The following is a 21,033-nucleotide window of genomic DNA, read 5'->3' on the forward strand; positions in this document are numbered from 1 at the left end:
AGCCGTAGCGCCACTTCTGTGACGTCACAGAAGTGTTCAAATCTGGATCAGTCTGTATCAGATCCATTGCAGCCCCTTATTTAGAGATTTGGGTATGGAGGAAAATAGAGAGGGTTGTGTTTTCTGACACTTGGTGAGTTCCCTGGAACACCGAGGACACATATTCATGTATCTAAGACGTACAACGGTGCATTTTGCATGATAGGTCACCTTTAAGTCAAAAGGCTCACTTCCAAGTGAAGTTACCAGTCATTGATGGCACTGGTCGAGTTTCAAGTCTTTTTCGGTTTAGTCGAGTCGGGTCTAAAGTCATCCAATGTGTCTCTCGAGTTCAAGCCATGTGACTTCTCTGATCAAAAGAAGTCTGTGTAAAAGTGACACATGTGACACCAGCTGGTTAAATAAGAGACTCAACCATTTATTAAATGTACAGAAATACTGTTCAAAATCCACACAAGAACGTGTTGGAGGACAAATCCTTAATTCTAATGTAAACAAAATGGCTGCCCCATCATACACTATATTTGTAAAGCAAATGCTTTGGGAATGACCTTTTTCATACTCTTGATAAACAGCACTGTTGATTTTAAACCTAATTATGGACAGCTCAATGTGAGTGTCGGCGTCGTGTAAACAGCGTGTAAATCTTTTTGTAAACATTACATTTTAATAGATGGGTATCTTGAATTGCTATGGACCTGTAAAGCTGAAAATGAATTTTCTCTACCTTTAGTGCACATATATTCATGAAGTGCTGTTGAAGAATTAAGGATTGTGGCTTTAACTATGGCGCACAACTCCTGCAAATGTGCAGAAGTGGTTTTAAAAAAAAATACTTCACAGAACAACAGAGATAGTACTTCATAAACATTTTACAGAATCTACCAATGTAATCAAAATGACTCATGGCTGGCTTTTTGAGAACGGAGAATGAAATGCATTCGCTGTAGCTGTAAATAAAGACAACACAATAGTTATAGCATTGAAGACAATCATCTCAAATCATCTCAGACCGCTCATTTTTTTTTTTTTTACCTCAACCCTATTTACAGAAATACAAACCTGATATCAAATACAACCAAATTACAAGAGTTTAGTAAATTTACCAAAAACGCTTCTTATCCAGCACAGGCCGACTCACACAATTTGACCTAAAAATGTGCTTTTCTAACCGACTCTTTAGTAAGCAGGATTGATTTTTTCAAAGGGGAGCACAATAAACCATAAACTACCACATCGGCAGAAGTCAGGACAAAGACATTAGCTGCGTCTGTAAACATTCATGACATCATCAACATTGGACCTCAGTTATCAAATATCTATCAAAGCACATATGAATAGAATAGATGATTACAAAAATGATAACTTTCTTTAGGTAACCAAATCCCAATGAAATAGCAGGTTCTGCATTTCTTTTGTTTAAGTATACACTTTTGATTTAGAGCCCCAATGGTGCATCCTGTATGTGATTAAACGGACATTTACAGAATGACACTGCATTTGCTTATTTTACCATTAATCAGTTTTAGGAAAGCTACACCTCCCTGTTATATGGCTTAACGTGTTTATGACAATAGTTTGAACAGGAGGCTTTAAGTCATCCAGCAATGTAGCAATGATGGCTTTGCTTTAGCTTCACTTATTTTAGTTGATGTACACAGGCACTACTATCACTGAAAATGTCACTATTTTACCACGAAGAGAATTACCCTCTCATCATGAAAACAGTTAAAAAGTATGTAACAGTAAAGAAAAATGTGTAACCTCACTGACAACCGTATTTGTGTGAAAAAAACAATGCATCTTAAGTGTGACCGGATGTGTTGAGTAATATAAAAAGTCTAACGATCAAATGTTTAGCCCTTGCAAAGATATAGGTGTAACAGTAAGTGTAAAGCAATCAATGTTAAGTGCAAAGTAATACCACCAACAAGTTGGGATAACTCCGGACCCATAAATGCTAACTCGATGACTTCAGTTCATTCAGAATATGTGGCCTTATGGCTCCATACATACTGTAAAGCAGAAGTGTAAGATGGTGACGGTTATTGTTTGGCTTGCTTTGAGCCATTTATCAAATCTGTAATGTACTTTGCTCGTTACTGTTGAACAGTTTCAAGCAGAAATTAAACTAATTTGAGATTTACAAATAATCCTATATGGGTAAAGTGGGTCCAGAACAGATTTGATAAACTGTTCAGTCACAGCATTCATCTATATGCAAATGCGTTAACATTCAAAGATTCAAAAGGTCCCTGCCATGTTATTTAGATGGCTCCATGAACAATCGTGCTCCTGCTAAGTTTAGCAAAAAAGCTACTTTCAATTGTGGCTGCCTTTTATTATACAGGCAAAAACATGAATGATAAAAGAGGCCCAATGTTTGGTCTTCTGCTAAGAGAGTTATGAGATAGGACACGGAGAATATGTACACAGTGGATGTGAGAGCTGGTCTGGAGGCAGAAAAAGAGATGCTCCCCAATCCTACAGACACCTCCCTAAAACGCCATCTGTCTCTCGGTCAGACACGGTTTCTCACTCACACCTATTTCCCTTCTTTGTCCTCTAAGCGACCTGGAGTAAAAATGTAGTCCAAGGCTTGTCTCTCAGCAGCGGCCACATTAGGGTGCCAGAGGTCCACCATGAAGACCACCCGGGGGCCGTCCTCTGCACCGCCTGCACACACAGGAAAAAACAAGAATTTTGTGATGATCTTTGATATAAAACCCTGTCAAACTCATATTAAAAAGGCTCTCAATTCACTTTGCTGATAATAACGTTTTTAGGGCAATCCTTTATGAAGAAGGAAATAAAAAATGGACAGGATCCAATAAAAGATTATGTTTTTAATCCCTTCTTACCCTCGTGGAAGGCCCTGTGGAGGAAGGAGTCATCGAATAGCAGACAGCTGCCCTCAGACCAGCACTGCGGCTCTCCACCAACCACCAGCTCGCAGGAGGGGGGCACTCTGAGACCTGCCAGAGGAGGAAAATAAAGGTCAATCCATGTGTCATTATGGGACAGCAAACTTAGTTACTCAATGTTTCAATTAGTTAGATTTAAGACTTTTTTTACGACCATATAAATAAAATGTAACACCCGTTTGTATTTTGCAGGCAGAAGTTTAGGGAAAATTGGAATGAATATGAATAATTTCTATTATTAATTTACACACATTCATGTTTTGTAAGTCTCAATCTAGTTATACCTGAAATCTAGATCTGAAGAGGCTAGTAGTTTAGCTTTATTGATGTGCTCGAGGAAAATCTGATTGGGGTGGAAAACCTTTATTTAAATTGTGGTTCTGTTGTTGGACAAGCAAAAATTAAATAAATGTTGAAAGTTAAAGGTGGAGTAGGTAAGTTTGAGAAACCGGCTCGAGATAAACTTTTTGTTATATTCCATGGAATGCTCTTAACATCCCGATAGCAATGAATATCTGAAGTGCTTTGACAATAAATACATAAAAAAAAATGTCATCTGTGGAAGCCGTAGTACTGTAAAAAGCACGACCAATCATTTTAACCGGCCCGGCTAAAATAACTGGATGGCCTACCTGCCTGCCAGCCTTCCATCTGTGCACACATTTATCTCTTGTGCCCTCATTGGTCATGTGCGCGTTCGTGTGTGTTGGAGGAGGGGCTCTGTAAGGACGTGGCAGATTTGTTCCGGCTGTGTATTTTCAAATTCTAGCGCACTCGAGCTGGTTTCTCAAACTTACATACCCCACCTTTAAGATAACAGTATAGCATTAACTTTAAATACAAAAATTGAATTTAAACAATTTGAGAAATGTTCCTTCAACACCTAATTTGGTATCTCCCAGGTGACTTATCCCAGGAAAAATGCTCTTTGCTAAGAGCGTCCCGTATTATTACGTTTTTAAATCATCCTACTAAGTCTCTTTCTTTAAGAATAAGCATCAATATTTATAGCCATCTCACAGGGTGCATTTGTAAATAGAATCAAATCTCAGGTGCAATCGAAATGATAAAAACAATCACATTAGCCACTACATTTCAGCCGTTATGACCCAAGAGGATCCACATGTTCAGCCTTAACACTACAACAGCTGGGTCACCCCTCCTCTGTAGTTAAAGACCCCCTCACAGCACATGGTTGAACGAGTAAACAGATCTCTCTCTCACCCAGGTGGCAGCGCAGCCGGACGTTTGTTGGACCGTAATGCTCGGTGATCAACGCTCCAGGAGTCAGCACGGAGAAGCAGGCGTTTCCGAACACGTTGTTGGCGATGAAGGTGCGCAGCTGGCCCAGCACCCTCCAGGCCCGCGGACACCTCCTCACGTTGAGAACCAGGGGGGTGCCTTGGTTGACCAGGTAGTAGGTCCACCACTGCCCACGTGGGGTGTTGTTGGATTTCCACCCTGGTGGCAGGGAGGAGCCGCTGCGGGCCGGGGGCTGGTGGTAGATGCTCTCAAACTCGGCCATGAGGGCGGGGAAGCTCTGCTCCAGCAGCTCCACGTCATGTCTCTGCACTTCTCTGGAAAAGAACGGGGCTGAGGGGAGGTCTGGGAGGAAGAACACCTCTGGCCGCTGGATGGTGGGTCGGCTGTTTAGGTATCGGCCTTGATCACGGACACCTTTGTGCACCCTGCCCATTCCTGACCAGGTGTAGCGTTTGGCGTAGTCCTGCAGGCTGTGATAGAGCTTCTGGTTCAGACTCTCTCCAGCGCTGGTGCATCGGAAGCAGTCTGACGACTGGCAGAAAGCGAAGCCGTTCTGCTCCTCCAGCATCGACCCCTGCTTCCCTTTGCCCCTGTTTCGGCAGTCTGAACTCATGAAACCCCCCACCACTCCTCCGATCCGACTGGGCCCAGACAGATACCTCCCACGCAAGGGGCTGGAGCCATGCTCGCGGCCCACCCTGTAACAGTACCACATAAACAGCAGCAGCACACACATGGCTATGGCAAAAGCACAGATCTCACACTCCCTTATGGACTGCATGCCTCCAGCCACCATCTCTCTCACGTTCTCCAGTGACCACTCCATCTCGGCTCGGATTGCTAAACCTGACGTTGGCTGGAAAAGTGCTGATGAAAGATCAGTTAACACGTCTTTTCTTGATTGTGATTGAAAGGGGCATTAAACCACACACAGGGCGTTAGTGAGTATAGTGTCAAGCAGCTCTTATTGCCCCCCCTACGGTAAACAGTCAGCTGATTCGATCTGACACTCTTGCTCTTCAGTCCTAACATTTCAGCACTCTGCAGCGAGGGAAGGATTCACCTTGCATGATGTCTGGCTGTGCGGTATTTGTGCTGCTCCCTCTCTGCTTCTTTCTCTTAGATAAATGCAGACAGACGCCGCGCCTTAGGGGTAATCGGTTGCCTGAAAAACAAAAAGACAGAGGCAGAGACAGAGGGATGATGAGCGAGAGAGGAGGATACTGTAAGTGGCATTGGGGGAAACGCTGCAATTGATATGATGTATCCTATTAACTGTTAATGAGTTGGCATGCAGAATGAGGGATCGTAAGAATTTGCTTTGTGTCTTCCTCCTCAGAGTTTGGGCATCCTGTATGCAGCACACCTGCTGAAACTCACCCACACACTGTGGACTTCAAAATGACTGCACCCCGTTCACACACAAACACACACACACTTTGGGCACAATTTGGAATTCACACACTCCTGTATAAAAAACCATGAGTCATTGGCACATTGCTGCATTTAACACAGAAATCTCCATTTAACATTTGTGTGCACCACGCATACAGAAGCCCACACTACACAGTGAATTATGTAAACTTAAAACCCAACCACATGTACAGTATAATTGGCATTCATAGGTTGCTCAGCAGGAGCTGTATAAATGGATCCTCGGAGGTAAAAAGGGAGGGGGCTCTGTTTAAACCTATGTAGCTTTAATTCTTTTTTTTTTTAGGACTGAATTACATGATTATATAATAATAATGGACCAGCAGACAAACGCGAGGAGTGCAATGCGTCAACTGTGATCAGAACTCCACGATGCTCTCTCTCCAAAAATGGTCGGGTAATCCTGCTCCAATATATCCTCCCCTACATCCTGTCAGACAGCACCAAGACGTCCCCACATCCCCCGATGCTTTTAGGGTAGACTGACAATCCAACCCAACCATGAAATTATGTAAAACACACACTCTCTCTCTCACACACACACACCACACCAAACCACACCACACACACCCTGCCTAGTTTATCCACTGTATCCATGCAATCTCACCACCAGGGCCAAGATGCCACATAAAGTGATGACCAACACATTGATGGGCTCCACCGTTCAATCGACGTGGAAAACAAGCTCAACTCAGTAACCTAACCACATTCTCTAGAGATATTTTTTTTTCTTTGATTCGTGCACAGGTTTCTTGTATCCATACCTATTCAACATTCATGGCTGTGGGGCCAGTGGAGAGAAGAGGCGTACAGGTGTTTCTCCAGGCGAAGCTGCGCACCACTGCAGTACACAAGGTAGACGGATTTCACTCGCCAACATTGTGGGAAATATGTCTCCAAAATGCAGAAAAGAAGTCCGAACTGGACGCGACAGCCATCGTGTAGCAGAGGAAGGATACAAAAGCTGTCTCACTGATGGGTTGACTCCCTCCCTGTCTGTCTGTCTGTCTGTGATGGACAGCAGCGTCGTGAAGTCTTCAGACAAATGTTGTTGTAAATACTGAAGCTCCACCAGGGGAAGCCACAGCCTCAAGCGCCCAGAGGAACACGCAGCGTTATTTCCGGTCAAGCCTTTCAAAATAAAACTCAACGTATAATTCAATTTGTACCTTCTATGCCCAGGAACCATTTGTCTCTTTGGTTTATATAATGTCTATAGTGTTTCTCTTAAATAAGAATGAACAAAATATAGAGTTGACCCACGTTTGAATAAATTGGTATGTTAGTTTTTCAAGTGTGAAACCTTAACAGTGTTTTATAAAAACATGCATTTGAAGGGGGCTTAACACTTAATGGAATAAATGAAGAAAAGTGGTGCCTTTTCAAATGACATGGTGTACATTAGACATGAGCTTCTGTTAAATTATTAACAGTTTAAAACCTACATCGTTTTATTAATATTTAAATAATTATAACAAATGAGTCAGCTTCACACGTATTAGTCGTGTTGACTGACCTATGAAGCGGTCCAGATCTTAAGTAAGGAGTCAAGCGATACAGCATTTATTTACAAATATAATATACATGTGTGCCACCATGCCAGCACGACCACCAAACAATGGCACAAAGAGTAGTCTTATATTGTCCCCACCCTTAGTGCAACAGGGGGGCCATAGTCAAACAATTATTAACATTACATCAACAGTCTTAATATGTAATTAATTGATTATTTGAAATTAGTACATGAAAAACCAATATTTCAAAGCTACCAAACAAATCTAATATAAATGTAACATCCCCTACTTAACTCTATTCTGTGAACCCTCCCATAAGATAAAAAGGTGTTCTTTCCCTTGGGACTCCTTTTAACTGCAGACCTGCAGAGTTGGAAACAAGAGAGTAAAGGTAAGTGTAGTATGCTGTTATATAGATATCTGTACCTTTAAAACAATGCTGTAAAACTGCATTTAAGACAGTTCTGTTTACTCACACCTGCCTCCCCGCATCTAAAGTACACTCATTTTGTTGAAAAAGAAGATTACCTGCTGATTAAACCATCCAATAAAGCTCTGCAAATGCAACAACCTGCTGGTCTCCTTATTTTACAAATGTGCCAATATTTTCCTGTGCAAGCTTCAGCAGTAACTGCAGACTGAGATCACCTCCATTTGGAATGTAACCCAATGTACATTACACAGAAACATACATACAATTAAAACAAACATTAATACAATTCAATAAAAGTTAAATTATGCTATTAAATGACAATACCTTTCAGATGCATTCATATGATTTGCTGGGTGGACAGGTAGCTTTTTTCTGGTTGGACAGACCCAACAGACCCTCAACATTTCTGCATGTGCCCACCCCTTCTGAGGCCTTTGCTGAGGCAATGGTGCAACAACTTGTACTTAAAAGACAGAATGATTGATTGAATAATAAAAAAAACACATGAAAACAAAAAATGACAATAAGAATCTTCAATATTGGCAGCCCTGCTAAACAGACTAGTGATTATGTCTTCCTAATTTATTTTGAAGCCAAAATTCCCTTATTTCCGGTTTTGCTCTGGTAATCTCTCCTGATTTGACTTAATTGAGTGCCTCCCTCTTCCGTATGCCTCATGGCTCGCCCTTCGACTACTGTTTGATTGAACTGCAGACAGCATTTCCCAAGATGCATTGCAACGCGACTAGGTTTTGCTCACAGTAATCATAGATCAGTACTTTGACAGTGAACATGTTTGATACATTATACGACAACATGAACATCTTTAACAAAAATAATCCAACTGCAAAGTGAAAATTACGGATGCACTCTTCCCATTAGTTTTCAATTTTAAGGTATGAAGTGGGAGTTTCTTTGGAGCAACAATACTCATACAGTAAAGCAACGTTACCATAGCAAAGTTGTAATGCTGATTTTCAGTCTGACAAGCCCCAACTAGTCCTGAATACCAGCTATTCAACTCTATTCGCTATAATAACTCTTTCTGAATAAAAAGGCAGGGCTTTAAACGCAGCACATTTTAAACTCCACTGACAGTAGCTGTTATGTTGCTGCTGGTGTTACAAAAGCTTGTCTCATTTGATTATCTGGTTGCCTACATAGCTGATAAGGAAAGGAATCATTAAAAAAATCAGAACAATTGAAACGACGTAAAAACTCAATTCTGAGAATATATCACACATGTAAAAGCCTTTTTGCAATGGTAGAAAAAAGTATTAAGATGTTTACTTCAGTAAAAGTACTAATACAGTGTAGAACTACCCGGTTACAAATACTATAGACTACCTATTCAAATATTGATGCATTAGTTTGTTCATAACATGTGGCAAAGGAGGTTATTTAAATACATTACAAATGGATGGATTAAATGATAATATATTGTAATCTATTTACAAATTGATATTATTGATAGACAATAAATAAACTCAAGTTAAGCTTCAAAATTACAAGGTGGCTAAAAACAAGCATTCAGATATTTGAGTACTATTTTACAGCTTTGACGCTAACCACTCACTGTAAAGTCTGGGGTTATCTTTTGGTTTTCACTTTGCTTTATTTTGTCGGTTGAGTTTCTATTAGTAGGACTATTACACCTAAAGCCAGCCACCTGAGTTTCCTCACATAGGGCCATAACAGGTTCAGAGGGTGAGGTGAAACCTCCTCAGGGCATGACTCAACAGTTCTCTCCCCTCCTCTCGGGCTGCATCCGGGTGGAGGGTGGAGCCAGGCCCTGATAACACCCCTTTCTGATGGGCCGATAGGCTCCAAATTTGGGAAAAAACCAAGTTGTAACATCTGAGAGGAGTTAGGCTAACCTGTAAAGGTGAAATTAGACTTGAATGCTCCCCGCGGAGGTCCAGAATCACATCAGTTATGGCGAGGTCAAAAGCAAAGGTGTACACTTGCTGTGCAGTGGTGATGCTGTGCGTAGTGGCTGTTATTGTGTGTGTTGCTGTACTTGTTAGGCACGATTGTCCAGATGGTACTTTCTCCACCGCTGCAGTGGCCGCAGACTCGGCAACATGTTCAAAGATTGCACGGTGAGTAGCCTTTTACACTTCTGTTATGGGTAAAGTTATGAAGAGCTGCAGAATTCATATAACCGCGTAAACTGTCTGTAACACGGGGAATTAACTTAACTTATTCTATTCATACTGTACAAGTAAATGTATCATAGTGACAATAGGTACAACATGTAGCAAAAAGTATACATTGGCTTTACTTGTGATGCGTATGACATCTTTCAGGGACATGCTTCAGGGAGGGGGCTCAGCGGTAGATGGCGCCATTGCTGCGCTGCTGTGCACCTCCATCATCAACCCGCAGAGCATGGGGCTCGGAGGGGGGTCCATATTCACAGTGATGGATAGCTCTGGTAACAGCCTCATCCATTCATACAACAAAAATAATGAGTGTCCTACGCTGGGGACAAAGTGTATTGATCATAACTCTTCTTTTCTTTTTAAAGGCAAAGTGAAAATCATCAACTCCAGAGAGACTGTCCCGGGGAAGTTTAAACCTGGCCTGCTGGAGACATGTCCCAAGACCTTCCAGATGATTTCAGGTACTGCTATGGCTTAGACAAAGTACTCAGATAAAGTAGTAATACAACATTGTAAAAATACTCCATTACGAATTCACCAGTGAAAATTCATTAAATAAAAAAGTATTGCCATCAGAATGTAATTAACCTAAACTAAGCATTCATTGTGCACAACAGCCCATTTCCAAATGAGATTTAATAGCCTGTTATATTTTAACTATAATAAATGATGCATTCATTTGTTTTTCACTTTTATATTGCAGCTTAATACACTGCAGTGTGGTTTGTGAATTGTGGATTACCTTATAATAATAATAATAATAATAATACATGATTCATAATTTGTTGATTATATTTTGTATTTTTAATCAGATTCTGAAAACAATATAGTAACTAAAGCTGTCAGATAAATGTAGTAGAATAGAAGTATAGAGTAGCAGGAAATCTAAATACTCAATTATAAATCTGCCACTTCCTGTTACATTCCATTAGAGATTTTCTATTCCAGGGTTGCGTTCCAATAGTCCATTTAGCTTAGGAACCTTCCTAACCAAGTGAAATGAACCGGAAGTACGTCAGTGGCAGCCATGTTAAGTGCCGTTCCAATTCTCTAAATGAGAGGAAAGGAGCTTTCAAATTTCCTTTATAACCTCCTTTAGCTTAGGAACCACTGGACCTCCCTTGACGAAAGGAGAGGAGAAAATGCTGCCCCACAATGCATTGCAGACGCAGCATTTGCCGTCACTCAACAGTCGGTCGTTCACGGAAACAACCGATTATTATTATATCATGAACGTTACGGTGCTTATTAAGCATTTTAAAACATATGTGGTAAGTTGCCAAAGTGCTTTGTTCTGAACGTTCATCAGTATTATAATCAAAAAGAGAAATATGAACATTAGTTTTTACTCAAATTATCAAATAAAGTCAACATTTCACAGTCTTTACTGAGCTGTGTGGAGTTTGTTCAACTTTTAAAAGATGTTTGAATGGTGATATACACAGTGATAGATATTAAGGACTAACGTTTATAATAAATACATTTGTATTGATTTTAAGATATTTTCATAGTTCATACAATCATACGTATTGGGGTCATTTGTATTAATGTGGACCGGAGGGAGAGGGTGACGAGCATAAGTTTCACTTTCCTTTTTTATTTCAATTCCAACTTTGGTCATGAAGAATATGTTTCTCTGTTGTCCACGTTCATAAAGCATAAAACAACAGCATCAGAGCACGTTGCAGAGTCTCTAGATGAGTTTACAGTAGTCCCTCCTTCTTATTATACATCCATGTTGTAGTCCGCTATAGAAAACTGTAGTTTCCATAGTTTCCCCACAGCAGCAGACGCACATTCATGACATCCGCTGGCGCATCATAAACACGTTGGATAGTGAAAATGCATTCGGATTCTCTAAAGTACCGCAGTCTCTTCTCCTAAGTCCTTTTGAATTTTCCTATCCACTATCCCTTAACCCCGTGACGTTTCACTCAGAGGTCAAGGAATAGGAGATAGGGTTAGAATTTAGGAGCTGATTCTTGGATTATCGGAATGCAACCCTGGTTCTTGCATTAGGAGCCTTTCCTGTTTTTCTCGCTCTGACAGTTGTTCCAGGTATTTGTTTACCAGGCGTTGCATTATCATGCTACAGGAAGCACAAATAACAATTAGTATTCTCTGTGAATGTTCTGCCGTATAATGGTTCACATCTGGAGAAAAGCATTTACCGCATAAGGACTTGAATGTGAAATATTTGTGTCAAGTTTAGGACTGAAGTACTGTGAGACCTTTCTTGGACATGCTTCGTAGTTTCTTCTTTGTCATGCTTGCTTCCCTAACAGTATACTGGGATTGTATACACACTTGGGGCCAGCAGTCCCCTCAAAGGATCTGAGCAGCCAGGACCACACACAAAGTGGAACAGGAGTCTCAAACTAGCTATTCATCTTGTTGCGACATGCAACCTGTGAGGCTATTTAAGTAGACCTGAAATACTTCTGTAACTGATATACCAAAAACAATATTACAGAAAAAGAAAAAATGGGTTCAGTCGAATCAAATGGGAAGAGCAAAGCAAAAAAAAATCAATGTAAAATGTCAAAAGATAAAACTATGGAAGAGTCCACAAATACATTTCTGTTAGTAATTTCAAATGAATATTTGATTGCTTTTGTTCCATTCCTATAAGAGGAGGAACAAGTTATCAGATTCTTGAGTTCAGTATATATAAGAATCAACTTTATTGACCAATAAAAGGTTGGGGACCTTGGGGCTTGCCCTGGAGAAAGGGCGTTCCCACACTCTGACTGGACGAGAGAGTAAATGCACAAATTGTATTCAAATGTTAATGAAGAGCCGGTCTCCACACCCTTAGGTGATCTGACTAGCCCGCCAATCAACTCGGCTAAAATCAATGAGGAAAAGGGAAATGCATTCAATAAAAAAAAATTCAGAACGTGATTAAATCAGTCTATCCATCTTTCCATCCACACAGGCAGCGCATGGATCGGAGTCCCAGGGGAAATTCGGGGATATGAGCAGGCACACAAGCTTTATGGGAAGTTGCCATGGGCCTCTCTCTTCCAGCCAACCATCAAACTGGCCAGAGAAGGTTTTCCTATTCCTGCGATCCAAGCTCGATACTTCCCCTACGCCGATACCAACGAGACAGAGCCACTAAGGTACAAAAACACCCCCTGAAAAATGACCCACAAACATGATTTGCAAAAACATTTGTATTTAAATGTATGCATTCTCTCATGGTATTTGCCAGAAAGTTGTTCTCAGATAAGGACGGACATATGCTGAAGGCTGGTGATATGATTAAGCGTGAGAAACTGGCCGACACTTTAGAGATGATTGCAAACAAGGGAGCAGACGCCTTCTACAACGGAAAAATAGCAGAGGATTTAATCCGTGACATACAGGAGGCAGGTATTGTCAAACAGATTTCATCATCATTTTTCCACAATTTTCCCTCGCAGTGATCCATTTACAAATCAATGGGACTGTTAACCACTGCCGAGACCCCTCATAATCTCCAGTTTTAGTCGCTGTATCCATTACAATTCTTAATTATGTGGAGCTAGGATGCATTTTCAGTCAGTTCTGCTGAGTACCACCATTTCTTTCTGTGTTTTGCTCAGGAGGAACAGTCACGGTGCAGGACTTGGCGTCGTATAGAGCTACAGTGACTGATGCGTGGGCGATTACTCTGGGAGAGTACCAGATGTACTTCCCCCCGCCCCCTGCAGGAGGCATTATGCTCAGCCTCATCCTGAACATCATGAAAGGTTCCTCCTGCACACACATTGCAGACTTGCTATGCATCCCCACTTTGAAATCACATACAAACTTAGTTCATGTGCTGAGAAGAGAAATGAATGCCTTGATTGGTTGTTGCATGTCTAACCTACATGATTGCAGGAATGAGATTGTTTAATGCCAAAACATCTAGATACCGGACTTTATGTGTGGGGAAACCTAAATAATGTATTTTATTTATAGAATACAACTTGAGTCCGGCAACTCTGAAAAAAAAGGAAGAAAAGACACTGGCGTATCATCGCGTTATCGAAGCTTTTAAGTTTGCCAATGGATTAAAGAAACACATCCGTGATCCAGGGTTCAGCTCAGAAGAAGTAAGTTATTTAAAAGAAAAATTGAAGTCTCTCATGGTTTATCCCAGAGGTGGAAAGAGTATTTAGATTGTTTGCTTTAGTAAAAGTTCAGAAGCATTGTTTGGTAAATGTTCTTCAAATACAAATGTTATTGTTTTATAGAATAGCTGGTGGAGATGGTTTTAAGTTATTTATTAACTGTTAAAGGGTTTTATTTATAACTAAAGCATGACATTTTATTTGTCGATTCTATGTCTATGTAGTAAAAACTGTACAGGTGTCAGATATATATATATAGGCGTGTAGCGCAGTGGACTAGTGCGTTGGTGTTCGGATCAGGGGACCACAGGTTCAAACACCACTGCAGTCAGCATGTCCCTGGGCAAGACACTTCACCCCAAATTGCTCCTGTGGGGATTGTCCACTTTAGATAAAAGCGTCTAACAAGTAACATGTAATGTAATGTAATATATGTAGTGGAGTAAAAAGTCTGAAATGTAGTGCAGTTTGACTGTTAAAGTCAGGAGAGGTTTTGGGACAAGTGTTGACCCCTGCTTGGTCAGAAAAATAAAAAAGTTGCTCGAGGTTAAACCAAAAACATCCAAACTATCTCTGGTTAGTTGGTCTATCCTTCTGTAGCGACTTGAAATAACGGGCACATTTAGAGACTTAATTGTAGGCTAAGCTAAAGTCTACATGTGTGTACCCCACCATAAAACTGCAACTATTGACATCAACATTTCTTCATTTTAATATAGGCATACTTATTCTAAAGAAAAGGTCAAATGTTTGATACAAAAAAAGAGTTTCAGAGGCATGGTTAAAAACAGGGTCCAATTCATTTAGAAACTTAGTTCCTATTACACTTCTTGTTTTCCTTGCAAAGAAGATAGAAGCCTGAAATACAATCAAAACCATAGCTCTCTAATTAGTGTTTTGTCATGTACAAGGTTTTGAATGCTCTCTACTTTTTTACAGATGGCCAAGAAATTCACAGAGGACAGCTTCGCCAAGCACATACGGAGCCTGATCAGCAGCGAGGGGACTCATGATGCCCAGTATTACAACATCACCCCGTATCTGGACAGCGTGGGCACCACCCATGTGTCGGTGCTGGCGGAGGATGGATCCGCTGTGTCTGTCACCAGCACCATCAACCACATGTCAGTATCTGAAGGCGTTCTGCTTTACAGCAAGAATCAACCATTGAGTATTACTGTTTGTTTGAAAGCAGAGGATTAGGAAGAATTAGGAGATTATTGTAAAAGGAATTTAAAAGTAAATCTCTATTTTCGAAATACTTCAGTCATTGTAGTCCAAAAGCAGAATTAGAGAAACATTCATTTCGTACGGAAGTCCTGAGAAGCAAATGAGAAAAAAATATTTTTGTAAAACATTTTCTAATCCTGATTTTAAATGATTTTATTTTCTGTGTTTTAGATTAAGTGAAAAACAAATGCCAGGATCATCTTTTAAATGTTACTTGTAAAATAACAATGTTTTGCCTGGAAAAAACACAATTTCCAGGATGATTTTGATAAGTGGAAAATTCAAGTTTATGTTACTACAGTTGAGTTTTATTTCATGAAGTACACATATTGTGTTAGCAAGTTTATGTAACAATAACGGGTACCACTTTACAAATTAGGTTGTAAACACTTTATGAATCATTAAGAACCATTTATAAACCAGTTCTAACATAGTTTTCATTCATCAACACAGGTTCACTATTTGGCAAGATGACTAAGCCTTGTATTGGCTACTTAGCGAGAATCAACTCAGTGAGCAACAGATACCAAGGATGCTGGCTGATGAAGAGGACGAAGTAAGCTAGGTAGCTAATATAAGGCTTAGTCTTCTTGCCAAATAGTGAGCCCACATGTATATGTACTGCTAAATCTTATATTAGCTACCTAGCTTACTTCATCTTCTTCATCAGCCAGCATCCTTGGTATCTGTTGTTCACTGAGTTGATTCCCCTCCATCCATCTTGATGTTTCTTGGCATCTCTTTATGACCATTTATTTACGAGTTACTAACATTTATAACTGCCAAAAGGGAGCCTTATTGTAAAGTGTAAAATACATTCCCATGTATTAATGAGTTGCTACCATTTATAATAAGGCTTAACAGTACAGATACATGTGGGCTCACTATTTGGAAAGCAACCGGTCACAGTTGCCCTGTTTATTTCATGTCTTATAAAAGCTTATTAATGATTTATAAAATGTTCACAAACTAAATGATAAATGAATTACAAACTATTTGTGAACCCTTTATAAGGGTAGTCTTATTGTAACGTTGTAACAATCAACTATCTAAAATAGTTGTGTTAATTAAACCCACAAGGGGTTCTTGAATGAAATAATATTATAAAGCTAAACATAACTGATAAACGGACAATCTACTCCTTAAACAAAATAAACAGAGACAGATTTCATGCATGGATCCATTATATTGACATTTTTCCAGCCAACCAACACAAACAGAGAATCTCTCTCTATCTGTGCGCCTCCTCTCCAAGGAGACGTGCTTCCAGGTCGGTTGATGCATATATCCACAATCAGTACTTTCAGTTACTTCCCCATTGCATTTTAACATAGATATACATGCTGAGGAAACTTAAATATCCCACTGAATACCCGCATTCGCCACACACACGGTTCCTCCTCCCGTGAGAACCACACTCTGACATCCTGTTGACGCGCCCACTAAGCCTCTGGGCGCGCCTCGACAGGTGAATATGCAGATGAGGCTTGCATAACCACACCCTCAAACCATACACAAAAGTGGACATTTAACAACTGTAGTTGCGAGGATAATACACATGTATCATAGTTTTCATTTCATTTCAATATAAACCACATGCCTTAACCTTTTCCCCTCCCACTACAGTTTATAAGAAACACTTAGATCAATCTGCAACTGTCACAACGTGGTACCCAATAATGACATGTCAACACATGGAAGAAGGCATGAATGCTTTTAGTCCTGGGTAATGGTGCCCTTCAGCCTCCTTTGGCAGAAAGTACTATTAAAACACCTACAAATATTTTGGAAAAAAAGAGAATTTCCCATTCCAAAAACTTCTCCCCCTGTCAGGGTGAGTGAAGCAGGCAGGACCCAAATGCAGATTTCACAGACAATACCTTTATTTCAAGGCTAAACTAGAACAAACAGACCACTACCCTGTGAACACAGTCCAACTACAACAAGGAACTCACAAAGACTAACAGAAAACACAGGACCTAAATGCACACAGGACTAATCAAACAAACAAGAGACAGATAAGGAGGGAGGAGAAAACACAGGGGCACCAGGTGAACACAATCGGGTAATCAGATAGGAGGGAAAACAGACAGAAAGCAACAGGCAAGAAAGGGGGTGAACACTTTTCAAAATAAAACAGGACACCAAAGACAGAAAAAGACAAGACACAACACAGACAGATTGTGACACCCCCACCTGTTTTCAGTTAAAAACATTGGAAAAATGATGACCAAAGTTTATATTTTTCGCTCATTGGCCTGTGAGATCTTCCATAATTGATAGAAGAGCATATGTCTAACAAGTTCCCAATGTTTTTTCCCCCACAGATATGGCTCCAAGGTCTATTCTCCGAGAACCGGAATCATTTTAAACAACGAGCTGTCGGACTTCTGTGGAAAAACAGCTAACATATTTCCTGGTAAACAGATAAGCATGACACATTTCCTGTTTCCAGTTAATGATTGTTAAATGCAAAACATACTTATTTTGGCCTCTGTGAGGACATGTCTTACAGGAAAAAGATTCCACCCAATACATTTGTGTTTGTGTTAACAAAATATGAAACTAGGGAAAAATAGACAGTTTAGTGCTAAGAAAGCAAAGGTTTGCATGCTAACACGCTAGGATAATGAATGTTAAACATCATACATGTGAAAAATGAGAATGTTATTGTGAGTGTGTTTAGCATGATAATGTCAACGTTAAAGTCTGAGCTCTGTTCCAAATTATTGAAATTTCTATAATGTCAAAACTACAACCCAGTAAAATTACAGTTGAACAGAAAAGTTTCAATCCTGTTGGATGCCAAGCTGCTGAACAAAGTCAAACGATTGAATAAATGCCATTCTCCCTCAATGCCCACTCGTGATCCACGTCATTCAAAGACTCTGATTGCATTTATAATAATTTCCTTCTCGTTCCTCTCACATTGATGAGTCTGAATTGAAGGCGTGTGTTCTGTCAGTCAAGGCCTTTGTTGTGTTGTCAGGGGAGCAGCCTCCATCCTCCATGGCCCCCGCTGTGCTGACGTCTCCGTCCAGGACGCTGGTGATTGGATCGACAGGCGGGAGCATGATCACCACTGGGATGGCCTCGGTACAATCACACTAAGTGCTATTAAGATAAATGGCTTCACACTAATGCCCCTCACTCTTGTCACAGCAAGTGCTGTCTTCGGGAGTGTCTTTCCAACGCTTGTAATCCATTCTGTGCTCATCAATTTCTCATCTTGCAGATTGCAAAGTATTGTTCTGCTTTTTCTTCCAGACACTCATGAACTACCTCTGGTTTGGGAAGAGCCTAAAGGAGGCGATTGCTTCTCCGGTTTTTTATGTCAACTCTTTCAATTCAGCAAAGTTTGAACCCCACTTTGATCAGGTAATACATTCTATACATTTTAACTACGTTTTGGATTTGTTAGTTAACTCACACATTCATTCAAAATCCTACTCGATAGAAGATCAAGTTTTACATAATGATGTCATCATGTTACGGAGGTAAACAAAGGAGTCCAACGGACGCGTTTCAGGCAGGGGTGGAGTGTGTGGGAGAGACACTCCCTCTGGAGGAAACTTTGGGATTTTTACCTTTACAGACCATTTACATGCACTAAAACCTATATAACCCCCCAAAAGAATAATAGGGCCCAATACAAATGTACTTAAAGTATTTAAAGTAAAAGTAGACATCTCATTTTGCAGAATGCAATTTATAAAATATCAGTGAACTATAATTAATAATACATTAATCAGATCAGAATCTGAAATCCTTTATTATTCCCACAGTGGGGAGATTAAAGGTGTATTTCAATATTGCAGCTAATAAAGCTAAAGCTAATAAAGATGGATATAACTGTGCGATATAAACGGCTGATTACCTTTTAAAAATGCATCATAATTTATTTATTTTATATTTTGTGATCCTAGTTATCTGAATCATAAAAATAAACAAATATTGTTGTGTAAAAAGAATAATATTAAAAAAAAGTTGAGTGGAATTTTAAAAAGCATAAAATAGAAATAGTAAAGTAAAGTACCTCCTTGAGCACAGCACTTGAGTACTTGGTTGCATCATAGTCCCCTCTCCTATTCCCCTTTCAGGAAGTAATCGAGGCTCTGAAGGTTCTGGGACAAAAACAGTACGAAGGGAAGATTTTCTACAACGTGGTGAATGCGGTGGAGAAGAAAGATGGCTGCATCTGCGCCGTGTCTGACGCCAGGAAGATGGGCGAGTCCGCCGGCTACTGAGACAAGGAGCCGCTGACATTGGTTAGGCAGGAGGGCCTGAAGGTCACGGAGCCCTTCTGCAACACAGATGGTGTTAAATCATCGGACACCAGGCCTCTGCAGATGAACGTGGTGTGTGAACATAACTGACTGTAACGGTGACATGATAGATTTGACCGTCATCGAAGAAACAACCGTGACTGAATGTGACCTCTTGTGAAACAGCTTATTCGTACAGATCGTCCCACTTATGTCATTAGTTGTGTCTTTCTACTGTAAACATATTTGCATTCCATTTTTAAACATCTTGCAAATTAGATTCATGTCAGAGATACAAAATACTTTTCCAGACCACATTTTATTTAATATACAGCAAATGAAATACAGTTATAGGTATGATAATGAAGTAAAGCTTTTTTTCTCCATGTTTTATATTCTATTATAACTTTTATGTTTTAAAACACTGAGGAACTTCCTGAAAGTTGATTATTTAGATGCAAAGATATCAGTTATCCATACCTCGATGAGCAATTTTACAAATAAGCTAAAACCCTTTAGATTTATTCTTAAAAAAGTTTTATGTGTGGGTGATATAATCTCTCGCAATTCTTGAGTTTGACACTATAATAGCTGAAGAGGTGCAATGAATGAACTTGTTGATAAAGGTGTTGCAAAGAGAATGTATAAACTAAAACGTATGTACAAATATTTAGTTTTTGGTGTTGCATTTATATGGTAATAAATTAAAGGAAAATAACTTGTGAATCAAAACAATCAATAGAACACCAAAATGGCCCTCATCTGGCTTTTAACCCTGAGGTCACTGCTTTTTAATTTTGTCTATGCACCGCTCCGTGCCATAATGTATTCTGAAAAACCTGCGTGACTTCTCTGTGCTGGTTTTAATCAATTATTTTGTGCCTGAGCATGCAGCAGCTGGAGCAAGATAATCAGAACAAATAGTGAGTAACAGCAGAACAATTTCCAGGGGGAAAGTTTGTGAAGAAATATAAATATTAAGCCTCTGTGTAGTGGCCAAAATCATAGTTAAAAGTATGATTGCTGCTGAGGCACCAGATAGCGAATCTCACTCAGGGAATGATCCAAGTCCAGACAAAATCGTCAGTTCTGTGCATTTTATTTCCATGATCCAATATCGCAAAGGTACAATGAAAAGGTGTACTTTCCTTAAGCCTTTCCTTTGGCTTTCTTTCTTTCTTTCTTTCTTGCTTGAATAACCCTGGTAGAAAACGATATGCTTACTAGTGCTCTGGCTTTCACCACTACCTGTCTCCAATATATACAATTACAACAGGTGCCCTAATAACCCAGTGCCCAAAGATGCCTTCAAAATAAAAGCATAAAAGTACTTTAACTAACTACAATAACATCACTAAATAATAGAACATTTCCTATACACAGAAACAACAAGAAAACAAATGTTAAACTTTTAAATAATATATAGCTCCAACACTCTGTACAAAGGCACATATAGGGAATGCCTTCAATTCACACATTAAAGTGAAATAAATATATTTCCGTTTTTCTTATTTCCTTCAACATCTCGGGAACATATCAACCCTGAAGGAGAAGGTCAGATGTGATCCGGGTTATTTTTAAGGGTGTGCTTCGTGCCCTCTCACATGGTATTTGGACCTCAGGGGGTGTGACAGTCACACTGTGCTCTGACCTTATAGGAGCCACCTGTAGCAAATGTCACATTACCATGACTGACAGCAGA

General features: G+C 39.9%; 2 protein-coding genes across 2 annotated transcripts; one reads left to right on the top strand and one right to left on the bottom strand.

Annotated features, from left to right (window-relative positions):
- Positions 1–397: 397 nt before the first annotated feature.
- Positions 398–6,722, bottom strand: asphd2 (aspartate beta-hydroxylase domain containing 2). Its single transcript, XM_079687148.1, has 4 exons — positions 6,386–6,722; positions 4,149–5,352; positions 2,862–2,975; positions 398–2,676 (listed from the first exon to the last, which is right to left on the bottom strand). Exons 2-4 carry the CDS (start codon positions 5,011–5,013, stop codon positions 2,546–2,548), a joined length of 1,110 nt encoding a protein of 369 aa, XP_079543274.1. The 5' UTR covers positions 5,014–5,352; positions 6,386–6,722; the 3' UTR covers positions 398–2,545.
- Positions 6,723–9,400: 2,678 nt separating this feature from the next.
- On the top strand, positions 9,401–20,049 carry ggt5a (gamma-glutamyltransferase 5a). The gene is made up of 12 exons (XM_079690735.1): positions 9,401–9,670; positions 9,878–10,005; positions 10,099–10,194; positions 12,672–12,858; positions 12,951–13,111; positions 13,324–13,470; positions 13,685–13,818; positions 14,776–14,960; positions 17,394–17,485; positions 18,056–18,162; positions 18,334–18,444; positions 19,167–20,049. The coding sequence occupies exons 1-12, from the start codon at positions 9,504–9,506 to the stop codon at positions 19,311–19,313; spliced, it is 1,662 nt and encodes a 553-aa protein (XP_079546861.1). The 5' UTR covers positions 9,401–9,503; the 3' UTR covers positions 19,314–20,049.
- The last annotated feature ends 984 nt before the right edge of the window (positions 20,050–21,033 follow it).

Source organism: Notothenia rossii (genome assembly GCF_949606895.1).
Source record: "Notothenia rossii genome assembly, chromosome: 6".
NCBI lineage: Eukaryota > Metazoa > Chordata > Actinopteri > Perciformes > Nototheniidae > Notothenia > Notothenia rossii.

Coding starts and splice junctions, on each gene's coding strand:
- ggt5a (XM_079690735.1), top strand. CDS start 9,504: ATGGCGAGGTCAAAAGCAAAGGTGTACACTTGCTGTGCAGTGGTGATG. Junction 13,819..14,775: donor CAGGGTTCAGCTCAGAAGAA/GTAAGTTATTTA, acceptor ACTTTTTTACAG/ATGGCCAAGAAATTCACAGA. Junction 14,961..17,393: donor ACCAGCACCATCAACCACAT/GTCAGTATCTGA, acceptor TTTCCCCCACAG/ATATGGCTCCAAGGTCTATT.
- asphd2 (XM_079687148.1), bottom strand. CDS start 5,013: ATGGAGTGGTCACTGGAGAACGTGAGAGAGATGGTGGCTGGAGGCATG. Junction 2,976..4,148: donor CCGGCTGCGCTGCCACCTGG/GTGAGAGAGAGA, acceptor CTCCTCTGGCAG/GTCTCAGAGTGCCCCCCTCC. Junction 2,677..2,861: donor CCACAGGGCCTTCCACGAGG/GTAAGAAGGGAT, acceptor CTGTGTGTGCAG/GCGGTGCAGAGGACGGCCCC.